The sequence below is a fragment of the Euprymna scolopes genome, chromosome 1, assembly GCF_053919585.1.
Source record: "Euprymna scolopes isolate OS-2025 chromosome 1, ASM5391958v1, whole genome shotgun sequence".
Classification (NCBI taxonomy): Eukaryota; Metazoa; Mollusca; class Cephalopoda; order Sepiida; family Sepiolidae; genus Euprymna; species Euprymna scolopes.
In genome coordinates this window covers 23,619,174-23,643,471 of record NC_136482.1, presented here as the reverse complement: position 1 = coordinate 23,643,471, position 24,298 = coordinate 23,619,174, and the positions used below count along the sequence as shown (strand labels likewise).

Below are 24,298 nucleotides of genomic sequence, written 5' to 3'. Positions count from 1 at the left end.
CTTGCCCTATATCTGAATACACTTTATGTAAAATTTCAAATGTTTAGACAAAATATTGGCCGAGAGATCAAATTTTTTTTTTTTAACTTTGACCCCAATTTTGACCTCTTAACATTTATTGTTTTGGGCTCAAATCAAGTTAAAAAGTTTGATTCATGCCCAAGGAACCTACATATAAAATTTGAAGTGTTTAGACCCAAAATTGGTGGAGGAGTTTGGGAGAGTTTTCAAAGGTCAAATCGTTGAACTTTGCCCCCTTGACAGCCAGATTTCTGTCTGAAAACTGATTAAAAAGATTTCCCCAAATCTTAATACTCTTTATGTCAAATCTTGAGTCTGAAGACTGAAAATTAACAGAGTAATTTGGGAGGGAAATGCACACACACACACAATTTCACTTCTATAGATATATTCGTAGATTGAACTTTATACATGCGATTGGTTGTATGCTATGTACTGCAAGCCTGGCCCACTAGGGAATTTTTTAAATCCCTCACCAATGAGTTCAACAACTTGCCTGATACTTTAAGGATACTTTTGTTGGGTGATTTCAATTTGGATCAGCTTCTTGCAAACAATGTGGCACTAGTAGAATCCCTTAATGGATCTTAATTTCTTTAGCATTCAAATTAAAGATGGTATATTGGACTTAAATCTTGATACAGAACTTTCTTCTTCACCAGCACTGTAGCTTCCCAGCCCATTTAGTGATCATTTTGTTTCATATTTTAATGTGTGATTATTTATGTTTTGATTCATTTACTTCATATTGATAAAATAACAAAAACATAACAAATGTGAACCTCCTCCCACAAAAACATTTTACATCTAGAATTAAAAAAAAAAAAAAAAAAAAAAAAAACTCATACAGAAGCAATACCTAGTTGTGGTTAATTTAAGCCATGATTAAAGTTGCTTTATTAGCTTTTTTTTTTTTTTTTTTTTTTTTTTTTTTTTTTTTTTTTTACATGGAGTTCACCACTTATCAAGGCCCAATGGCCACTCAGGGATAAGGGTTATTGTGTGTACAGTAATCAAAGGGATAGTGTAGCAATAGTATTGGAGAATTGGTAAGGTGTCATTACTCATTATTCAAAAACATGGCAAAAGCATCAGTCGGGGAACCATATAGTTTTTTGCTTGATTGTGGAAAAACTGATACAATTCTGCCACAAAAAAAAAACTTATTGACAAAACTAAAATTTGCCAGACCTGCAAGCATCCATGGCATTTAAAAAAAAACTGAGAACAGACGTTTTTTAAAGGTCCAAACTGGACATTGCGCAAATATTACAATTTAAATATCTGGAGTTGCACGAGATGACTACAGTTTAAAAATACAAGAGAATGTGGCATCAACTCAGCATACACCCTGAAAGACTGAAAAAAAACTTTGATATATATGTGGACAGTATTTTTGCAGGACCCTCAGCAGATCGGAGATTCAGGACATACGGTCGAAGTGGATGAATCCCTCTTTAACTGACAAAAATAAATCAATGTTGGTAGGGCCCTTCAACTGCTCTGGGTCATCAGCAGATATGACCTCACAAAGAAAGAGGATTTCCTGGTTACCATACCAAAGAGAAATGCTGAAACTCCTTCCACTTGACCCGATAACTAGTGTGACATCAAACCATGTAGAGAGAATGTGGAAGGAAGCGAAGCAAAGAAACAAAATAGAGTGTGGGACAAAAAGGGACTTGGTAGACAGCTATCTGACAAAGTTCATGTGGAGACAGAAGTTTAAACAAAATTCCTTTGCCTCAGTCTTGAAACAGATAGCTGAATACTACTCTCAGCTTCCTTTCACTTTCTCTGCTGTTTTTGTCTGCACTTAAGGTTAAAGAAAATTACCAACCATCCTGCCCATAAAAAAAAAATTCTTAAAAAATATTTAAAAATCAAACAATTTTATCACATTTAAAAATTAAATCATTTAAAAAATAGTCCAAAAAGTTAACAAATCTACCAACATACAAAAATAAAGTCTTTTATATTTGTTTTCTTTGTTTGTATTACCATAAAAATAAAAAATGAATCTTAAAAAATAAATAAAACACGAAATAAATATTCATTCTAAAAAATTACCATACGGTAAGTGGTGTTTTAATAATTTTCTCATGAACAGATTAGTAACATTATACATTAAAAATTATCTTCCCCGCTTTTTTATTATCTTCACACATTTCAGCGTATATCCCAGTTCTTTCGATTATTGGCCCAAAAACGCTTATGAAAGTTTGGCTTCACTGCGGTAACAGACGCATACATTTCAGATCTTATGACAAAAGAAATAAATATATTGGCTGTTAAATACCGTTTAAGCAAAGTTTTTATCTTGACTTAAAAGCCTCAACTTTGAGATGCTATTGACTGAAAAGACGCACATGTTTTGTTAAAATTCTGTGGTAAAAGAAAAGAAATTTCTCTGATTAGCTAAAAAATATGAAATGTCATCAATGGGTAGGACTTCCACATCAAGTATTCATTACGAACAGACCACAACCACGTACTTGCAAAAAATCATCTATCACTAGTAGACATGCCCTGCCGGCATATTTTGTTGTTAAGTCAGACTTAAATAGCAATTTCTTGGAATATATATAAATCATGCTAAAACTATGAAAATATCATTTTAAAGAAAAATTTATTGTGAATCCAGTCAAATTAAATAGTGTGTGCCTTGTCCAGCACTGAACTGTATGCTTTCTGGTATTGCTAATTGAAGAGTTAAAGACGAAATCGTTAATTAGTTTGTTTGTGAAGGCATAAGTTGTATATGTCATAAAAGACCCCCAAATGTATGTTGCTAGCTGTTTGTCAAGATTTCATTGTCAGCCGGTTGATCAGTTATCTCCTTATCTGCTAAAGTTCTGCCCGATCCACTCTGAGACACAAACTATTGTCAACTCCCATAAATTCAAAACTTCTAAATATATTGATTCCAGGATCGGAAATCCTATGTCCGGATTTTTTTGTCTTACTTGGCCACTCTCAGCTGACTACTCATCTTGTTCAGATATTCATCCTACCGCCTTTGTGCATTTTGGTACATGATAGAAGAATTAGAAATCTTGTGACACACCATATGTACAATCACAAAATTAAAAAGTTATTAAAGATTTTTTTTTTTTTAATTAAAAACAAACACATCTGTTTAAATAAATAAAAATTTAATATCTGAATAATTCTTTTCAAATATCTGTCCAATTAAAGTCTTTATTTTTCCACAGTTTAAATGCTTTTTTTTTTTTAATTTTTTGTACTTCCTCTTGTCTTGTTTCTTCCCCACACTCTAATTTCTCTCCCAACCATATTCATAACTTACCAAGTCAACTGGAGAAATTTACAAAAGTTTTGTCAGCCAATACCAAATGATGATGATGATGACAATGATGATGATTGGAGAAACATCAACATCAGCGGATAAAAAGTTGAAGCAATGGGATTTCTCAGTATGGAAATGTTTGGAGTTTTTTTGTTTTTTTCTGCTTGTTTTTGTTTTCAAAAAGTATCATATTTGTATGTGAGCACACAAAAAAAAATCAGAAAAAGGGAGGCAGATAAAAGAAAAAGAGAGTAAGCGATGTTGGTGCAAGTTCATAACTTCCCTTTCATCCATGAAAAATATAAAAATAAAGAATATTTATGGTGTACATACCTGTGACGGAACGAAAATATTGTACACTAAAATTAAATAAATTTAGCAAGTACTTTCATTTGTATAAAAAAAATCAAATTGCATGTCCAAACAGCAATCTATGATACATCCACACACTCCCGAAGGACAAGGGAGATAATTCTAAATAATTTAAATTAAGGCAGGGGAGCCTACAAATTTCCATTGTTTAAAAATTATTTTCTTTATAAAAATAAAGCCACTTGATCCATTTATATAATCTTTGGTGTAGAATATTTTCTTTACACCACAGGTATGTACATCATAAATTCTCTTTATTTTTGTTTTATCGGGGGGGGGGAGGGGAGTTATGGACTAGCCCCAGAGATTGTACAACCATAGAAAAGTGTCAAACAGCTGAAGGAAGGATGCCCCCCCCCCCAGGCAATTTACCGGAGAAGATAAGCACCAAAATAGAAAACCTTACCAATCTCCACACCAACTAACCAACCTTCAGCAAAGATAGAAGCAAGGGGGTTTGATGGTAGACATATTTTTTCGGCTAAAGTTTAAGAACATCCAGTCAAAATGTTAGAATGTAAAATGCCTTAAACATGGAAAGATGGACCCCCAACCCTACCCAAAAAAAGGTTCCAAGAGGTTCCATTTCATTAGACTGGAAGAAAACAGGTTAGAAAGTCTATGTGGCAAAAATCCAAGAAATAGGTGACCACATTTAAAGAGAGAAATAAAGCTCATCTTTATCATTTTATAAAGAGAAAAATTCAATTTTAATGATTGTTTCACAGGAATGAAGATGCGTGAGGGGCACCGTTATGTCTTTGTTAGATGATCCACCTTTTGTTAAAGCATCATTGGCCTTGATTACCCCAATTGAATCCGCCGGGTCTGTCTTCAGGAAGAGGCTGATAGTTGGGATCCTCTGGGGCAGCATCCATTAGTGTCTTCCTACAAAAGAAAAACAACAATTGTACAAGAATGTCATGAGAAACAAGAGAATTGATACGAGAAGTGTTATTGGCAACCTTGTTCGAAAAGTAAGCAGAAACGAAACAAGAATCGGATTCAAAGTGATGCTATTTCCAAATATGGAACACACTTCTAATATTTCTTATCTTTGGACTGGAAATTTATTGGCAAAAAAGATTAAAAAATTGAAATTTACATTTTGGCGCTTGCCCATAACACTGCCCCCACCTACCCCCCAAAAAAAAAAAAATTTTTGAATTTTTTTTTTTGAAAGTAGAAAAATCAAATTTTATGACTAAACAACAATCAACCATTTCTCAACTCAATTTTGCAAAATAAGGGAGATAATTTAAAATAATTCAAACTTTTGCAAGATTTTAGAAAGCTATTTTTAACATGGGCAGAGGAGGAGATGTTGAAAAAAACTTAAATTTGCATAAAAATGATTTTCTTTATAAAAATAAAACTGCTTGATCAATTTACATGATTTTTGGCATACAATTTTCTTTTTTTTTTTTCATAGATACATACATCATATAGACGTTTTCTTTGATTTTTTTTCTTGGTGGAGAAGGTTATGGACTAGCACCTAAAATATACCTAATTTATGGTGTATACATGCATTTAGTTCATTAATATTTTAGATTTTTCTTACATTTGATTTTATAGAAAATAAGTGAAAGTTGTTTCAGTAACAATATGCAGATTAATTATTGGAAAATTCCTTGTTCTCTGTAATTATTATTTAGTAATTTTAGTGTGTACATGTCTCTCCTCAGTTGCATGTTTTCCAGGCCAGGTATAAGTATTACAATGATATATAATATATAATGAAAATATATTCCAAAAATCACATAAATTGATCACATGGTTTTATTTTCATAAAGAAAATCATTTTTAAGCAATTAATGGTAATTTGTAAGCATTACAACAAAAATAAATTATAATGAAAGTTATCTCTTTTTGCTTCTTGAAATATTTCTCAATAGTTACTTCTTGGATACTCATAAAATTTGATTTTCTTTAAAATCAATTCACATAATTTTTAGAATATGATTTCATCACAGGTACATACATCATACAGATTTTTTGTTTATTTTTGTTATTTAATATAGGGGAAATTCTGGACAATAACCAAAAGTTTAAATACTAAAATTTGGGGCTAGTATGTTTATTGAAGAAAAAGTGAAACTATTTTTTGTCCTATCATACTTACAGGAATTGTGGTGTCCGCAAAATCTTGAACCCTCCAACTTGATGAGGAAAGACATCTTCGAGGTAATAATACAAATGGCCAACAAGAATTCCTAGAAAAAAAATTATTAGAATCACAAAACAAAGAAAAATATTTGAAAAAAAAAAAAAAAAATGAATTCTAAATTAAACATTTGACAAACATTTCAAAAAGACATTTTCTAAGAGAATTAAAAGATGCATCAACCCCAGTGCGGCCTTTATAGAAGTTTTCAAACCACTCCCTTATCAGTAATCCTAACAGAGGGACAAGCTTATGGTTAGTCTTAAACACATTTATGTCCCTGTAAGAGTTTTAGTTGCTTATATAGTATTGTGAAAATCACGGTTTCAAATAAATTAACAGGAAAAGTCTTTCATATACTTATATATTAAGCAAAAATAGGTATCTACACCAAAAGTTGGAACAATTATGAAGTAGTGCAGTTCTGAATTTTTGAGATGAGATATGAAATGCTTGTATTGGGTGTTATTGGCACAGCGTTTTGATTGTTAAAACCTACAACTTTCATCAGGTGTAAAATCCATGTTTTTTTTGTTTGTTTTTTTAAATTAAGGAAAAGAGGTTAGCTCTGTGTTGTAAGAAATCGGACCTTAGGTTTGAGGGTGTGTCCGTAAATTATTTTTTTTTTTAAAGTCAATTTTAAGAGGTCACCAGGGTATTTTTTAAGACTTTCTTATGATTCAATTTTTAACTGAATCCTTATGTCAATTGATGTTATGTCAATTATTAGCGAAAAAAAAATGTTTAATGAAACCATGGATACGTGAGTTTTTGTTTTTTCTAGAAAACAGTACAAGGGAGGCGATTCTAAGAAAAAAGAGTTGGGGGGGTTATTTCCCTTGAGTTGGGCGTATGTACGGACACACTCAAATCCACAGTCCAATTTCTTACAATACAGAGCTTACACCTTTAGCTTAGTTGGAAAAAAAAAAAAAAAAAAAAAAAAAACATGGAGTTAACACCTGGCGAAGGTCATAGGTTTCAAGGACAAAGACACATTGTGACAATAACACCAAAGATGAGAATAATTGTCCGAACAATCAAAACAATATGAACATTCATACAGTAGGTTAAATTAAAAATAAAAATCAGTTTTTATTGTATTTTACTGATCCACCATTGATAAGAGCAGGGGAGATAAGTCAGTCTGTCATTTAACCAAGTAATAATAAATGGCAGATGCTAAAGACAAAAATTCATTTTAATCTTTAATTAAACTTTTATTTTTCGTAATTTTTAGTGAGGATATTTATTTTTACACGAGTCGTAAGAAAAGTGATTTTCACTTGCACTTAATAAGCACAGAGTTTTAAAATCGCCTTCTTTATCAGTAATCCTAAAAAGACAAATTTTGTCTTTTTAGGATTACTGATAAAGAAGGCGATTAACACAATTATTTTCCTTGCTAGAAAACTTTCTGTGAATATACTAATTCTATATTAAATGTTCCTATTAACTTGCCTCCCCACGAGGGCAGAGTTAGATATAAGGTCCGTTTTTAATGTGGTGAAAATCTAACTCCCAAAAAGGGGCGTTCTGGATAGGAACAAAAATAAAAATTGTTTCAATCAGAAGGATTTCTCCTCCACTGATCGAAGCCAGAAAAGGTGAAGTGTAGCATCAGAACAGATACTACACTTTATTCCCAGCCAAAAAGCCATGGTATTAACATATCTGGAATCGTATGGTATTCATGGATTATATATACTTGTATTTTGTATATATTTAATCGTTTTAAATGCCATTTTAACATTTAGTACATTGCAAAATTTGAATGTGCTTGACTGTCAGTATCTGATTGCAATACATTGAAGTATATCTTCTGCTCTTAATAAATAGAAGGAGGTGGCTTTCTTGACTCAAAAATTCTTTTAAAAGGTTCCAATATGAAATATATGCATTTTGAATGAGAATTTTATAATAAAATGTAGAATTTTAATTTCCAGCTTCATTTTGAATTAAGTATTTTGTAGCCAGTTTTCATAAAAAATATTCTATTTTATCAAAATTTGCTCAATTTGTATGGCAGCATTCTATTGCTGCATTTTACACGTTTTAATAATATTGATTATTAAAAAAAAAACTCAGCTTAAAATTTTGTACTTAAATGTATCTAGGAAAAAAAAAATCAGTTGTCTTGCTTCTTTATTTTTTTAAAGCTGTATTAATATTAAAGTTTTCATGGATTATGTCCCTTTGATTTAACTCCTGCGTATCGAAAGTGTTACAGTCAGAGTACTTAAGTTTTGCATGTTCGATATGAATTTACGTTAATATTCTATTCTGGGGTTTTCAGTTCAATATATGATTAGAACTAGGTTTTGGACGATTTATCAAAATCGGAGAAAATCTTAACTTTCTGCAGAATCAGTGAAATTTCTGATTCTAATTTCTGATATTTATTGGTTTTAAACTACCAATAAAACTAAAATTTATAGATCATAATAAATTTTGATAAAAATGGCACAGTAAAAATGGCACAAGTGGATAAATAGGGGAAAAAATGGCACAAAGAAAGACAAATTAAATCTAACAGTACATAAAACATCAAGAAATTTGTCAAATAAAAAAGAAAATTACATCCATATTTAAAAGAAGGTGAAGATTCTTGACTAAATCTCTCTTCCTACCCACCAAAAAGAAATTCTACCTTTTTTTATGATTAGACGATTTTAGAATCGGAATCAGAATTTAGAACAAAATCGTTAATTGTATCAGAATCAGGAAAACTATTAGAATCATCCCATCACTAAAACTTGTTCAGAAATGCTCTCCCCTATATCATTTCGCATTTTTCTTTTATGCGTGTCTGATTTTGATTACCTTGGCTTTTTGCCTTAAAGGAAAGTGTAATATTCGTTTTGATATTGTACTTAGTCTTTTCTATCATCCATCAGTGAAAGAAATGTTCAAGACTGAGGCAATTTTTTTATCTTTATTCCAATCCAAAGGAACTGGATTTTCACACGTTATAAATTCAGACAAGTAAATAGGAACAATGAGACAGTTACGTCCCTTGCTATGAGATTTTCTTTGGCATTGCATTGTGGGAGATTGTCAAATATGTCTGCAATGAATTTAGCAGTAATATGCTTTTTAAATAAAGTGCACATCTTGTTTACCAAAGACAGGATGTTAGTAACTATGATTCATACTGTTGCCGATAAAAAGCATACATATATATCAGATTGTTTAGTTATTTGACATGGAAAAGGATAATGAAAGTAACATTGTTCTCATCTTGAGTGTTATTCTCACATTTCAGCAGATGTAACTGCTAACCTTCAGGTGTATTTTTTAAAACACGAGAATTTGCATGGAATTTCAAATAGAAACCTTTACTTAATCCATGCGATAGTATGCTTTCATTCTATCAGTTATGATCAGATAGAAGTCTTAAGCAATTCATAATTGTATTCTTAGTATCACCCACACCAAATCATATAACAAACTTTCGGTTCTCTTGGAGTGCCAGAGGGTAGGTTTTTATCTCTCCCAACCGGGGTTTAAAAGCAGTGTGTGCAATCTGTCCATAAAGTGGGCCAGAAGGTAGCCATTGACCAATTTTATCTTTGATATTCAATGTGAATATGTGTGTGGATTTTTTTCTGATTCAATAACAAAGAATAAAGTAAATGAATCCATTCTCATTTTAAAGTCAGAATAGTACCGATTCTAGAATAACCTAATGAGAAATTGTGCTGTGTCATGTAAAATAACAGTTTCCAAAAATCAAAGTGTTATAAATTATTTTATCTGCAAAGTGTTATAAATTATTTTATCTGCAAATTCAAGGGTAAAATAGCAAAAAGTTCTTATGTATGAGAGTTTCTATTTTGCAATAGGAATATCTTGAAAACTGGAGGATTGTATGCGTTGAGTTTCTAATAAATCTGTTCCAAATACGTTTCAAGAAAACACTTCCTAAACATCTTTAAATGAAAAAATAAACACTATATTTTTATCTTATTAGAAACACCTTAAATTTCATACATTAAAATTGTTTTCAGAACTCTACATTAAAATAGGAAAGCTATTGTTTTAATTTGTGATCAGCCAATTCCCATATTTTTCCTTCTGATTCCAATACAATTACAGATTCCAATTCTTTCAAAACCTCTAAATATTTAGTTATACGGTTGTTGTTTATTATTTATGTAATAAATACATTTTCGCAAACGTAAAAATACATTTGTGTGGGCTGATCTATAGATTTTAGTTTTACTAGTAGTTTAAAATCAATAAATATTTATCATTTTATTATTATCATGAGCAATGAAAACAAACGTTAATTCTTGGAATCAGAAAATAGGTACAAATTTTTCCGATTTGGACGAACTCCTTAAAAGTTCTGATTTTTCCAATTCCCAATTAATAATCTAAACACTAGTTTTAATCAGATATCATAAAAGATGGGAGCAAAAAAAAATAAATAAATAAAATAAAACAGATGAATAAATATTTACCCATGAGATCAACAGCAACTGAATTGCCAAGCAATAAAGAGAATGCTAACAACACCCAAGGAAGATACGGAGCCTGAAAGTTGAGCAGTCCGAAAAAGTTCATCCTCACGTAAGGATTTCGTCGACTCCAAATATACACAAGCATAATGGTGAAAGCATTGCCAAGGAAAGCAATATTACCTATGAGGATAGTGATGATCTGAAAGCAGTTGTTAAGGAAAATACATTTTCAAACAGTACGTGGGACCAAGATAAACAAGCGATGGTTAAGCCAAAAGAGGTATTAAAGGGTCAGATACAAGCAAGTTTTCATTTGGTTGTCGGCTTTGGATGTTCTTTTCTAAATTCTCCCTACATTAAAAAACAAAAATAAAGAAAAATCTGGAGAATGTGCACACTAGAGACAAAACAAAAATATCATATTCTAAAAATCACGTAAATTGATCAAGTAGTTTTATTTTGTAAAGAAAATTAATAAAGTGACTTATGCAAATTCATAGACATTACAAAAATCTTACACACTTGAATTATTGCTGAATTATCGCCCACTGTTTCTTGAGTTTGTTTTCAAAATGGTAGGCAAGATTAGTCTCTCCTCAGCTAATCATTAAATTTGATTTTTTTTATATATATAAAAATAAAAGTATTCGATCAATTTAAATGATTTTTCGAATATATTTTTATTTTGTCACTGGTATGTTCATCATACAAATTTCTCTTTATTTTTGCTTTTTAATATATAGAAGGGATAATAATATTAAATATAACTAAAGATAATTACTGAAGCTACACATGAAACTAAAAAATAAAGCAAACTTTTATTTCGATTTATAAAGTAGTTTATCACACTGACAGTGAGATTAAATGCCTAATTTTTAATATACAAAACAAAATCCTCAGCTTTTTAATATATTGAGCATGTTGATACAATAGACATACACAAGCTAATTTACATATTGATTTTGAAAATTACATCCCATTATTTTATTATTACACAGAATTCTATTTATGCATAATTTTTAGATCATGCGTAAAAATTAAAATCACACAGTTCTATTTACATTTTCTTTTTATCATTGATAGAAAATTAGCATTTTGATGGGAGGGGGGGTTGTATGTGTGTATGTCCAGCTAAAAGTAAAAACTACAAAACAAACAACCACGAAGTTGGTATTTTCTAGATTGCCATTGCCCTGGATAAATAATATTTAAATTTTTTCTTAAATTGATTCATAGTTTGAGAGTTAACTGAGGCAGTTTCAGTTTTTTAATCATTTGATGTACTAATTTGGAAAGAAAATGCAGACTCATTCCTCCAGAAATCTATGATATAAAAGCTGTGGTGAAACAGAGAGAGATACAAGTTTTTAATAGAGATATGTCACATTTTTGTCCCAGGCAATGGCACATAGCCCTGCTAGTCGTTTTTAATTTAAAACGTTGAAAGAGGTGGTTGGTTATCTTTAATTAGCAATACACATGAAAAAATTGAAATAGCTTGAAATATTTCAATATTGGTATGCATAGACAGAGCTTGATGAGCTAAGAAAGAATCTTTTTAAATTTTTAAGATCTGATTAAAATTAAGGAAGTTATGGCTATTTTTGTGCCTCACACGTTTGGATATTTTTCCCTCTTTAAGACCATATGTGTATAGTCACATTTTTTACACTACTTTTTCAGTAAAATGTCATATCTTTGTTGAAACACAAGACTAAGAAATGAAATTTACCATATAAGTGTATTTTTGTACAAAGAATCAGAATATGCAACTGAAAATCTCCCAAAGTTTATGGTTTCCAAATAATCTGCAGTAAATGTGCATAAATATGCAGCAATTCCTTAAAAATGCCATGTATCTATAAACAGAAAAGAAGTTGGAGAACTCAAAGTTGAATTGTAATGTGCTTTATGTACAAAAAACTTAAATCTAAACATAAGACCATTTAAAAATGAATATATTGCAATATTTCTTTTGTATTATTGTAGATTAACACCTTCTGTTTAACCCAACTCAACTCCTTCTGACCACCCCTCCAAAATGTGATTCTACCTTTTTAGGAAATTATGTATAAAATGCCATGAAAAACTTTAATGAAAGATAAACAAATTATTTTAGAATTGAATGTAAAATAATTTCCTATTACAGGTCATTCTAGCATTTTTGGGCAGTTAACTGTTTTTTTTTTCTATGGGAAAATATGCATGCTTTTTTTTGCTTTTTTTTTTTTTTGAGATGATTATGTGTAGTTTTAAGAGGGTTTCTATGCAATGAGAATATGGGGAGGGTTGCCATTCGGACTTTGAATTAACTGTAGGGCTAAGGAAAATTATGTGTGAACATACTGAAAACTTGACAGAGACAAAGCTAACAAAAACAATATTAGAGGGGGGAGCGGTTAGTTTCACAAATTTAATGTAAAATAATTCACCATTTCCTGGCCATTCTAGCATTTTAGGACAGTTAACCAATTTATTTTTATGTGTATTTTTCTTTAAGGAAAGATCTATTTTTTGTTTGTTTGTTTTAGATGCTTGTATGTGGCTTACAGAGGTATTTTGTTGGGGGGGGGGGCTTGCCACTCGAACTTAGTGTTATTGTTAGGGTTAAAGAGTGTTTTAGGAGGAGACTTGCCATACATAATTTGGATTAGAGGTGAAGTCAAAGAAAATTCCATAAATTTGTTGATTTCTATTTTCGAGGTTGAAGGTGTTAATTCCATAGGCCGTTTATACTACGCTGGAGCAGGTTGTAAAAATATCTTTCGTTTAATAAGTAGAAAAAAAAAAATAATGAAATGAAAAGCTTCCTAATTGTAGTTTGATGTGTTTTCTAACTGCTTTTAAAATTTCAAGAATATTGATATAGATTTTGAGGGTTTGTATTACTATACACATAGATTCGAAAAAGTTGTCAAAAAAACAAATATATAACAAATAAATGTTATCAAAAGCAAGTTACTTTTCTACCTAACTGGATAATTTTTTAGTGTTTTTATTTAATGTAACATGTTTATTCAGCTTTAAAACAGTGTTTACCGATGTTTTGGAAAATTCAAAATGGCGCCCGACTCTCTTGAAACGGTAAGTTTGGGGAAAAGAGTTAAAAATAAAAAAGTAGACAAAATACTGCTAGAAACTCGCTCAATATATGTTACCGTGACATAGGCTGACATATTCGGTGAGTTTTTAACAATATTTTGTATAGTTTTTTATTTTTAACTCCTTTTCTCAAACTTACCGTGTCAAAGAGAGTCGGGCCGGGCGCCATTTTTAATTTTCCAATACATCGGTAAACACTGTACGTTTTTCGAGCTGAATAAACATGTTACATTAAATAAAAACACTAGAAAATTATCCAGTTAGGTAGAAAAGTAACTTATCTTGCCTTTGATAACATTTATTTGTTATATATTTGTTTTTTGACAACTTTTTCGAATCTATGTATAAACGAGATTTTGATACTTATTTTGATTTTGAAAAAAAAACATTTGTGGCTGTTCGCAGTAAAACATTGTTTTAATTCGCTGTTCAAAACTAATTTAAAGAATAAAAGTGCATGCAAGCTATATATCTACAAAAGTTTATTTTGTTTTTTTAACCATGTTTTTAAATTTGACGAGAAATGTGAGAAATTGCAACAGATTCATAATGCCGAATTGGTTGGGATTGTTGTTATTATACATTCTGAAAACCGAATAGTTCTAAACTAATGTTATTCTGATAACAAAATAGCTCTAATTAAACATAACATTTATATTCATATTTTCATGTTTTTCTTAATTCGTTCTTGAATAAAAATTAAAGAACGCGTGTTGTTTACACTGTGCTATCGCTGATTCTACAGGCTGGAGCTGCTGCTGCTTCTAGTAATACTAACTTCATTTGACCAAATTCGAGAAATAGAAACAATTTTTTTTTCGGGTAGGTCCTTTTAAATTATCAATTACCGCGGTCCTACTCAACATAAAATAATACTTTTAATTGATAAAGATAGTAAAAAGATTGATTTACTTACTACTGGGTGTCCGAAGAATTTTTTGTTTCAAAATGTTCGATACTCGTCATATTAAAGTCTTATTTTTAACACGACAAAAAAAGAAATGGTCAAAAATATTTCGGACACTTGACAGTATTAAGATTAACACCTCTTCTGATTAATTCCCAAATTTCATGACGAAATTCTTCATACAATCACGGTACGGACCTTTAGAAAACAGGGGGGGGTCATTACAAAACCTTACCGAAAACGCCATTTTATGACGTTCACATTTTTATCACTTTATTTGCTTAAAACTCTTAAAATATATAATGTACATCCATATTTATTAATTCATTTGAAAGTATATTCATTTCCAAACAAAACCGTAGTAATTTGAAGACTTGAAGTGCTTTGGTTTAAAAAATATGGCTATTTTAGTAGAACTACCTTGAAATCTGTGATTATCCAAAGCGTTTTTTTGTCCGTGTGTATTACTACTTTAATGCATCTAAGACCAAGCTCCTATCTTTACATCATAAACGCTCTGATCCCCATCTGGTATCAATTGAGATGGATGGCTCTCGTCTAGGGGAGGCCCCAGGTTTTGATAAGCTCCTGGGTTTGACCTTTACCCCTGAGCTTAAATGGAACGCATACATCAAGTCTGTGGCCAAGGTCGCTGGGAAAATGGTGGGATCCTTCTACCACTCCAGAAGATATCTCACTAATGATGCAATTCTCTATCTATATAAGAGCCAAGTACGTCCAAAGATGGAGTACTGCTGCCACATCTGGGCGGGAGCTGCTAAAACAGCCTATTCTGCCTTGACAGAGTACAAAATAGACTTCGTGGCTTGGTGGGGGATGCCCTTTTTCCTACCCTGCAACCTCTTTCCCCACAGAAGAGACGTAGCGAGAGCCTGTCATTGTTCTATCGTTATTTCCATGGCAAGTGCTCATCTGAACTCCATTCTCTGGTACCCCCTCGCCAGTCTTTTTCAAAAAACACCCAATTAGCTGAAACCACCGTCAATAATTTTCCCCACTCCCTATCTGTGCCTAAATCGAAATGTAGATTCCATGAACAAAGCTTCTTTCTTAGAACTGCACGCCTGTGGAACTGTTCCGCTTGCCTGTTTCCCTCCCGACTTCAACCTGGATGTCTTCAAGTCCAACACAAACAAATTCCTGATGAACCGCTCCCCCCCCCCCAAGTAATGGCACCTTACCAATTCTCCAATGCTATTGCTACACTATCCCTTTGATTACTGTACACACAATAACCCTTATTCCCGAGTGGCCATTGGGCCTTGATAAGTGGTGAACTCCATGTAAAAAAAAAAAAAAAAAAAAAAAAAAAAAAAAAAAAGAATCACTATTCCCAAAAATAAATTGAGATGAAAAGAATTATGAAAATTAAATTCCACCTTAATGCATTTCAGTTTATTCTTACACCAGTCAGCCACTTCATCCTTTTGTTATATTGCAAATTAAAACCAAAGCATAATGAACAAACAATGAACGTTTATGTCCATCCTAAAATCAATTCCATACTTTTAGATTCAACACAGCCTTGTCTAATTTCTCTGTTATAATGGCATGGATTTCTTTTCCAACGTGATCTTTTAGATCAGGTAGATTGTAGAGTCTGTTGTGATATGTGGTGACAATGTAGAAAGACTAAAGTAAAAATGGCCACAATTAACACTGCAAGGAAACAGTGGACGCACACAGGCACATGAATCTAGAACCATGTGATCATAAGACAAGGGTGATTATGCAAAATAGGTGCTGTTGGCAGTGAAAAATGCCTGAACAAAAGATCTTTTGCTTGAGAGTCAGTTTTGTTTTGAACGCCACACTGTTCACATGCATTTTGACATGTGTTGTTTTTCTCTGATGTTGTCAATGAAGAAAAGAAATAAAAACTGTTGTTATTGCTGATTATATGAGCAAACATAGTATCTAGTGTTGGTGAAAGGAATTACTTAACCAAACATCTAAAGTTCTCTGGTTTTCGACACTATAACCAAATGTATCTTTCATCATAACAAACACAAACCTTTAGGAAGTTTTACAAACAATAGTTTAGTCAATTTATAGTCAATTTATTGCCTTCGATAGTTATAACCACCATGTTTACTTGATCTTAGTCTTCCTAGGTTAGGGATGCTACTGTTTGTTTCATGCTGACTAAGAAAGAGAATCCAAATTGGAGCCTATTAGTGAAAACTGGTGAAATGAAGGTTAGGATGAACACAAATTCTGGTACCATAGGCAAATAGAAATTTCATGGAGGACGCCTGTTCGCTGCATCTTACTAATAATGCCAAGGATATCAGTCGTAGAAAGTAGATCTTTCGTTACTTACAGCAGCCTCGTAACTCTCACTTTGCTTATTTTGTCCTTTAGTCCTCATATTTCATGAGTGATGTTTCTGATAAAGGGGTGAGAACTGCTGTTTTCTGGGTTAAAATCTATTCATATAACATTATTGACTAGTTCTTTTACCTTGAAGTGGGGTTTTTTCTAACTTCTTATATCAAGTGGCTTCATGTCTTGTATGGAACGATTTAAAAAAAAAAAAAAAAAAAAATCTGCAATGATCAAACAACTCTGCAATGACAAACACCAGCGTTACATTTAGTAACCAATTCAGCATGCATCGGTGGATATGTGACAACTTGATGGAGAAGGCGCACAGAAATACTAAAGCAAGTGAGATGCTGGTGTGGTGACTCTAAGGAACACTTCTGACGTTGACAGGAGTATGTATTGATGATAGAGATTATGCCAGTGAAATCTTGATTGTCATATGAGAGTGCCACAACGAGAATTTGTATTTTCATTTTCTTTTGATGTGTATAAACCCTGAAAACCAATAATACTGCAATTATTTACAATTTTTATCTTTTCATAACAACAGTTAAACAATTATTTTGTTTTCTTGAAAATGCGAATGCCAAAAGGATACAATCATGATGAAACCTCCAAAGATGAACATGAAAAAGAAATCTGATGTGCGACCGCGAAAGGAACCTTCTTCCAACATTCGACAATAACGATAGGCAAAGATTATATTGAAGATAAAATTAAATCCTATTGGTCCAAAATACATGAAGTTCGTAACAAGTCGCCAAACCTGAAAAGATAAGATCAGTTTCATCATTTCTTATTAATTTTCAAATGTTTTAGACAACTGTTCAAAGAAAACCAAAATTAAGATCCACACACAAAAATATATTGTATAATTTTAATAAACTTCTATTTTTTTCTTTGATGAAACTTAAATCATCAAACAACTTGATTAAACATGTAAAAGATTTTTTGTGTTTTACATCTGACAAGTTTTTATAATTTCTGTATAAAATTAAAATATCTTTTTAGCAATACACATGTAAAAACTGAGATGGTTTAAAATATCTCAATAATAGCATATATACAAAGAGCTTGATGATCTAGAAAAAAAATAGAATTTATTGTTGTCCAGAATTTTCCCTATATTAAAAAACAAAGAAAAATCTGCAAAAATGTGTCTAACCATGACAAAACAAAACTATCATATTCCAAAAATCATGTAAATTAATCAAGTAGTTTTCATTTTAAAATCAAATTGTATAAGTAACCGAATAACGGCTGCCATTTTGAAAATCTAAAAAAAAGGGAGATAACTTCATAATTCAAACTTAATTAGATTTATCTTCTAATGCCTACAAATTTCCATTAATCACTTAAAAATGATTTTCTTTATAAAAATAAAACTACTTGATTAATGTACAGGATTTTTGGAATATGATATTTTTGTTTTGTTACAGATACATACATATACCAAACAGATTTTTCTTTATTTTTGTCTTTTTTTAATATATATTTTAAACAAGAACCAAAGAATCTTTTTAAATTTTTAAGTCTAACTAAAAATAAGTTTTTATAACTAAATAAATTATTTCTATAGAGAATTAAAATATCCAAAAACTCATTTTTACAAATATAAAATAATCTTCATTCAATAAAAAAAAAAAAAAAAAGTTCCTTTTTTTAAATAGCATTTACAAGATGTCAATTTTTTACCATTAAAAATCACAGTTCTAAACCAATGTTTGTCAAATTTTCAAGAAAAAGGCCCACCATTTAAAATATGGTATCATTGGTGGGGTGAATGAAAAATATTGTGATTCACACGAAGATCTGTGACATACAGAAATAAATAAAAATCACCCATATATTATTGTGCTGACACTATTGATATGCTTATACGAAAAAATTGAAATTGCTTAAATATCTCAATAATGGCATATATAAAAAGAGTTTGATGATCTAAGAAAGAATCTTTAAATTTTTTAAATCTGACTAAAAATAAGGAAATTATGATTATTCTCATATCTTGCACGGTTGGATAGGTTTCAATCTTCAAGACCATATGCATTTCATTTTTATATTACTTTTTCAGTAAAAATGTCATATCTTTGTTAAAATACAAAACAAAGCGATGAAATTTATAAGTATAATCTGCCACTATTTAAATACTTAACTATTAAGTTTGTAGATGCAAACATTGTTTTTATGCAGACTGTTGAAGGGAAGGAACTGATACATTTCTAAATAAATGAATATCAGAAAAATAGGAAAACATTTCATACAGTTAATTTGAAAACAGTAGAAAACCAAAAAATGTTATGAAATATTAAAATCGTTGTTTGTTTTTTTTAATTTTTTTAATACCACCAGAAAAATGAAGTGAATAAAAAACAAACTAAAATACTAAGTCTTATTCGAAAAAGGTGTATAACATCAAAACTTAGAAAATGTTAGTAAAAAAAAAAAAAAAAAAAAAAAATTTTTTTTTTTTAAGTTTAATAATGCTGTCAGTAAGCTTACGAGCAGTTTACAAAATATACTTTTGTTTTTCGTTCTGTTTTATAGAACTTGTATAGCTTTTAACAGGTGCTTCCATAGTTTAATTAACCGTTTTTCCGTAAGTAACATGCCGACACTAACCATTAAAGCAGAAGAATCGTTTAATATTTCACAAAAATTCTGTTTACATTAGGGGGTGGTGGAGGGGCGGGTGGTGTTGTAAACAGAATTTTTGTGAAATATTAAACTGCAGAAGCACCTGTTAACAACTATACGAGTTCTATAATGAAAAAAGAACGAAAAACAAAAGTATGTTTTTGTAAACTTACTAACAGCATAATTAGCGTCCTAAATTATGAGATGAAAAAATGAACGAATCTCTTAGTAAAAAAAAAAAAAAAAAAAAAAAAAAAAAACAGCGCTGGTTTTTGGGGGTGCTAAAAACGAATATCACAGTTTAATTTGTTTATGATATGAAAAAAATTACTAGGTGGCCAGAAAATGGGTGCTCATTTTACGTTAAATTTATATAGGAAAGTGATCCTCCACTTTCTGAAAAAGTAATTTCTTCATATCATGAAAACTACTTATCTGCCACAAATTTAAATGTGATATTCGTTTTCAGCACCACCGAAAACTTGTAAAAGTCGTCATTTTAAAGTTTTTGGAGGAGTTGGAAAGAAACTTGACATTGGCCAAAAAAATATTTTTTTTATATTGATTATTTATGATTCAAGTAAAGAATGAGAAACACTTACGTGATATTTTTTGAAAATCAAATCTGGATTGAAATATAACTGGAAAGGTGTTATAATGTCCAGTTTCTAAAATAGACAAAAAGTTTCAATAAATCAATAAAATATCAAAAGTAAATCACAAAATAATATAGATTTAAAAGAAGAATTAATTTACACTGAATTGAAATACTGTATATAAGTGCTTTTAAAACAAGAAATGTATTAAGAGAAATATTGGCGGACCTGAACAAGAACACCCCACCCCCCAAGACAGCCTGATCTGGTAGTACCAGATGCTCTAACAGGTACTACTAATCTGGGCCAAAGTGAACTTAGGATCAATAGTAATTAAGGGGCAACTCCACATTCCCTACAGTCCCCATATGGGGCCTTACCACTGGATGTCTTTTAAGGTCATACCAAGGAAGGGCTTTAATTTGGAGCCATTTGTAATGACAGTGTCAAAGTTATTTTTCTTCAGTTGAATATTTTATGAACTGCCTTCAAATGAGCGACATAACTACTTAATAACCATTTTACAAGCTGTGGTTACGCTGGACACATTGTTCTGCAATGGAAAACAGTACCTGATTACTTATATAAGAGAAATGTGTGTTTTTAATGGTTGTTTTAGTGTTCCATAAACCCTCTTTTATGAGAGAAGAAATTCTTACCATCTCCACTAAATTAGTTCGAGTTTTATAACAATTTGATTCTATTAATAATTTAATGACATATGTAGATATAATGGCATAACCTAATTATTAGGGTACCGTTTGGTCATTATTAATTGAACTAAATTGTTATTAACTAGAACCAATTTGATTCAGATCATGTTTACAGCTAAAAAGTTAAAAATAGCTCTAATTTTTTTTTCTAAGATAATGTTTTAATCTCTATTTATAAATGTAAAAAGCTTTCAAAACTTTCACTATTTTAATTAAATGGGAACCTAAGAATTTTAAAGCCAGTAATTACTTTCCATTTGACAGTTTAAATGCTTACAAGTTCCTGGTAATTTTTAAGAAATTCAGTTTTGATTGTTGCTTTGCAGACAGTGTCAATGCAGAAACTGTCCCTTCTGGTTATCTTTGCCTTAGATAACGTGAAGTCATGGTGAAACGTGAACTTTTTTTTTTTTTTTTTTTTTTTTTTTACTCATGTGCACCCCTTACAAAGCATATCGCCACTTGAAGGTAAGGGGCCACTATTTGGGGCCATGTCTAGGAAAGATTAACAAGGATATTTGTTTATGTTACATTGAAACTTCTGCATATCAGCCAGGGAAGCAGGTAGCAGGAAGGGAATTCCAAAGTCTATAAGTTTGAAGGTAGAATTCTCAGGTAGGGTGTTATTTGTCATGGATATAGGCGGTTGCAGAGGTGTCTTGTAATTGTTAAAGAGAGCAGCTTAGTTTTACTAGCATTAAATGTTACCATCCATTTGCGGGCCCATTCCACTATAGTCTGGAGGTCATTTTCTAACGATTCTGCCATTATCTTAGAAAAAAAATTAGGGTTATTTTTAACATTGTGGCTGAACTATTTTTAATATAATTCATTATAAACTGTTTTTGCAAAACAAAAAAGAAATTTACTTCTACAGTTTACTCAATATGCTGAAATAACGTGATTATTTAGAAAGCCAGGAGCTTTTTTTTTTTTTTTTTTTTTTTTTTTTTTTAAGTATTCTGCACTTTCACCTAACAATTTAATAAACAAAAAAACACTAAAAATGTATTTTCTTATGTGAATTACAATGGAGAATAATTTCTATATTAAAAACAAAAGTAAAGAAAACTCGGTAAATTTTTACATTAGATCCGCCTCCACAATTTTCTTTGGTGACTTTTATAGGTTTCCGACTATGCTGAATAAGTAAAATCTCATTTAAATTTTGCAGAGACGAGTAGTTTTTGAGATATAAAGACCAGTATTATACACTGTAATTCACTGGCGGCCATGTTTGTGTGCATGTGCGATAAACAAATCTACTTCTCTACGACTAACACTCCCACCTAGCAGAAAGAAATCCACTTTTTTTTGGTACTCATGCAGAGAATGATCCGTGCTGGAATAATGTTATTATTTTAAAAGCCAGTCTTAATGAGGGGAGGGTGTTTGGTACCTATTCTGTACTTTAACCTTACAATTGAATAAAAAAATTTTTAACTTTAATTAAACATTGAAATACGATTTAAAAAATAGCGTGGATCACTCTCTGCATTAGCACCTCGAGTTTTTACATTAGGTTCACTTACACAATTTTTAATAAGGGCAATATTCCGAAAGCTGTTCTTAACAAGTGAAGGTTGGGGGTGTTTATTCCGAAAGCGTTCTTAACATTTTTAAAGAAAATTGTGGAGGTGGACCTAATCGTTTATCGCACATGCGTACAAACATCATGGCCGCCAGTGAATTATAGTGCATAATACAGGTCTTTATATCTCGAAAATTTAAATGCGATTTTCTTATTCAGCATTGTCGAAAACCTATAAAAGTCCTCATTTTAAAGAAAATTGTGTAGGTGGACCTAATGCAAAAAAAAAAATTTAAAAAATACCGAAAAATCTGTATAACGTACATACTCGTAATGAAACGAATATATCATATTCCAAAAATGACGTAAATTGATCTAGTAATTTTATTTTTAAACAAGAAAATCAGAACGAGGAGTGGCCATGGCCATCTTGCAAAAAATCTCAAAGAAAATTTCAAACTTGCGAAATTTATGTTGTAATGCTTACGGATTCTCATTAATCACTAAAAGGGATTTTGGTGATTCTTCACTTTTGCCACCGCGCTATTTTTAAATAGTTTCTTTCAGGTTAAATTCAAGCTTCACGATATCTTTTTTTACATATATATTAAACTTGTTAGATGGAAGCACAGAATAGTTACAAAACATTCTCTCCTCCCCATGTTAAGAATGGCTTACAAAATAACGTTATTATTTCAGCACGGTGGCAAGAGTGCACAAATACCGGGATTTGTTATAAAAATAAAATTACTTGATCAATTTACTTGATTTTTCGAATACGATATTTTCGTTTCGTCATGGTTACGTACATCATAGATTTTTCTTATTTAATATAAAGGAAATCCTAAACAAGAACCCTGAGCCTCACTCCGCATGTTAAAAATGGATTTCTCAGTGGAACGTTCAGCACTGTCCGTAAACTACAGAAGTAAGTACCAGCCAAACAAGTGTTTACATTATTTATCCTACAAATGTTGCTTGGCCTTTTGGTCAAGATCTGTTCTTCAGATGCTGCAAGCTATGACTAGCAAAGACCAGATGTGGGGGCAACCCCACATGCCTGACCTTTAACCAGCTCCCATTTCCCACCTCTCGGGAGCTGGTCCCCTTTTCCCCTTCCCCCTCCCTTCACTCCTCACATTAAAAATCGGCCTTGTGCCTAATTTGCTCGGTGGGGGAGCAAATAAATACAATCTGTTCTTCAGATGCTACACTTCATTTTCTTGTTCTCTTTCGGTGGAGGAGAAATCCTTCACGGCTGAGACAATTTTTATTTTTGTACCTTTTCTCCACGTTAAAAAACGACCCTGGTGTCTAACTCTGTCCCGTGGGGAGGCATGGTAAATAGGTACATCATTTATCCTTAACTCGATCGATGAGTATTCGCGTGTTACGAGTTGTCCGAGTATTTCGTTTCAAGTGAGATTTTGTTTTTCTGTTGTTATTTAATATAATAATATATTCTAAAATAATGAAAAGTACAAATGACACAAGAAATAGACGAATGTTTTTAAGGTTTAATAACAAAGTAGACGACGATGTTTATTCGCAAATGTTCAACCATAAACGCTCCTATGTGGAATGAACACTTTCTTTTTAAGAACGAAAAGGTTAATGGTATTGCTAGAAGGAATATTTTCCAGATATATGCATAATATAAACTAGATTGTCATAATATACTTGCCACAGCTATTGTGGTGAGGACGCATGCTGTTGTATATGCCCTCGTAATTGGGGGCATCTGCATATACTCCTGCTGGAACGCCATCGCTGTCTGTCAATGCCACGTGGTATTACGCATGCGCAACTTTTACTTCCGAACCGGAAGTACATAATGCTTGCGGCCGGCTTGGAAACATTGATTTTAATAAAATAAATTATTTTTAACAGATATATGGTTATTAAATTAGTTAAGAACAATTATATTTTGGTTTACTTATTCTATTTGTAAACTATTTGCTTTTTTTTTTTTTAAGAAGGCCACTTGTATACTTTAGTTATTGGGGACAATTTTTTGTTTTCATTTTTTAAGAACCTTATTCGAAATAAGGGGAGACAATGCAGGAAGATCTTAGTTATTCAAAGAATTTATCCGAATATTTTAAAGTTTCGCATACAAATGAATAA

General features: G+C 31.3%; 1 protein-coding gene across 1 annotated transcript; it reads right to left on the bottom strand.

Annotated features, from left to right (window-relative positions):
- Window positions 1-3,159: 3,159 nt before the first annotated feature.
- LOC145286713 (derlin-2-like) lies at window positions 3,160-24,000 on the bottom strand. Its single transcript, XM_080135455.1, has 6 exons — window positions 23,856-24,000; window positions 19,934-19,999; window positions 17,293-17,460; window positions 10,337-10,535; window positions 5,829-5,919; window positions 3,160-4,591 (listed from the first exon to the last, which is right to left on the bottom strand). Exons 1-6 carry the CDS (start codon window positions 23,937-23,939, stop codon window positions 4,495-4,497), a joined length of 705 nt encoding a protein of 234 aa, XP_079991581.1. The 5' UTR covers window positions 23,940-24,000; the 3' UTR covers window positions 3,160-4,494.
- Between the last annotated feature and the right edge of the window lie 298 nt (window positions 24,001-24,298).

Bases quoted from the DNA above. Each gene is read 5' to 3' on its own strand.
- LOC145286713 (XM_080135455.1), bottom strand. From the start codon at position 23,939: ATGGCGTTCCAGCAGGAGTATATGCAGATGCCCCCAATTACGAGGGCA. The intron at 20,000-23,855 runs GCAAGTATATTA...TGTCTATTTTAG, and splicing joins TCCTCACCACAATAGCTGTG to AAACTGGACATTATAACACC. The intron at 4,592-5,828 runs GTAAGTATGATA...TTTCTTTTGTAG, and splicing joins TTGCGGACACCACAATTCCT to GAAGACACTAATGGATGCTG.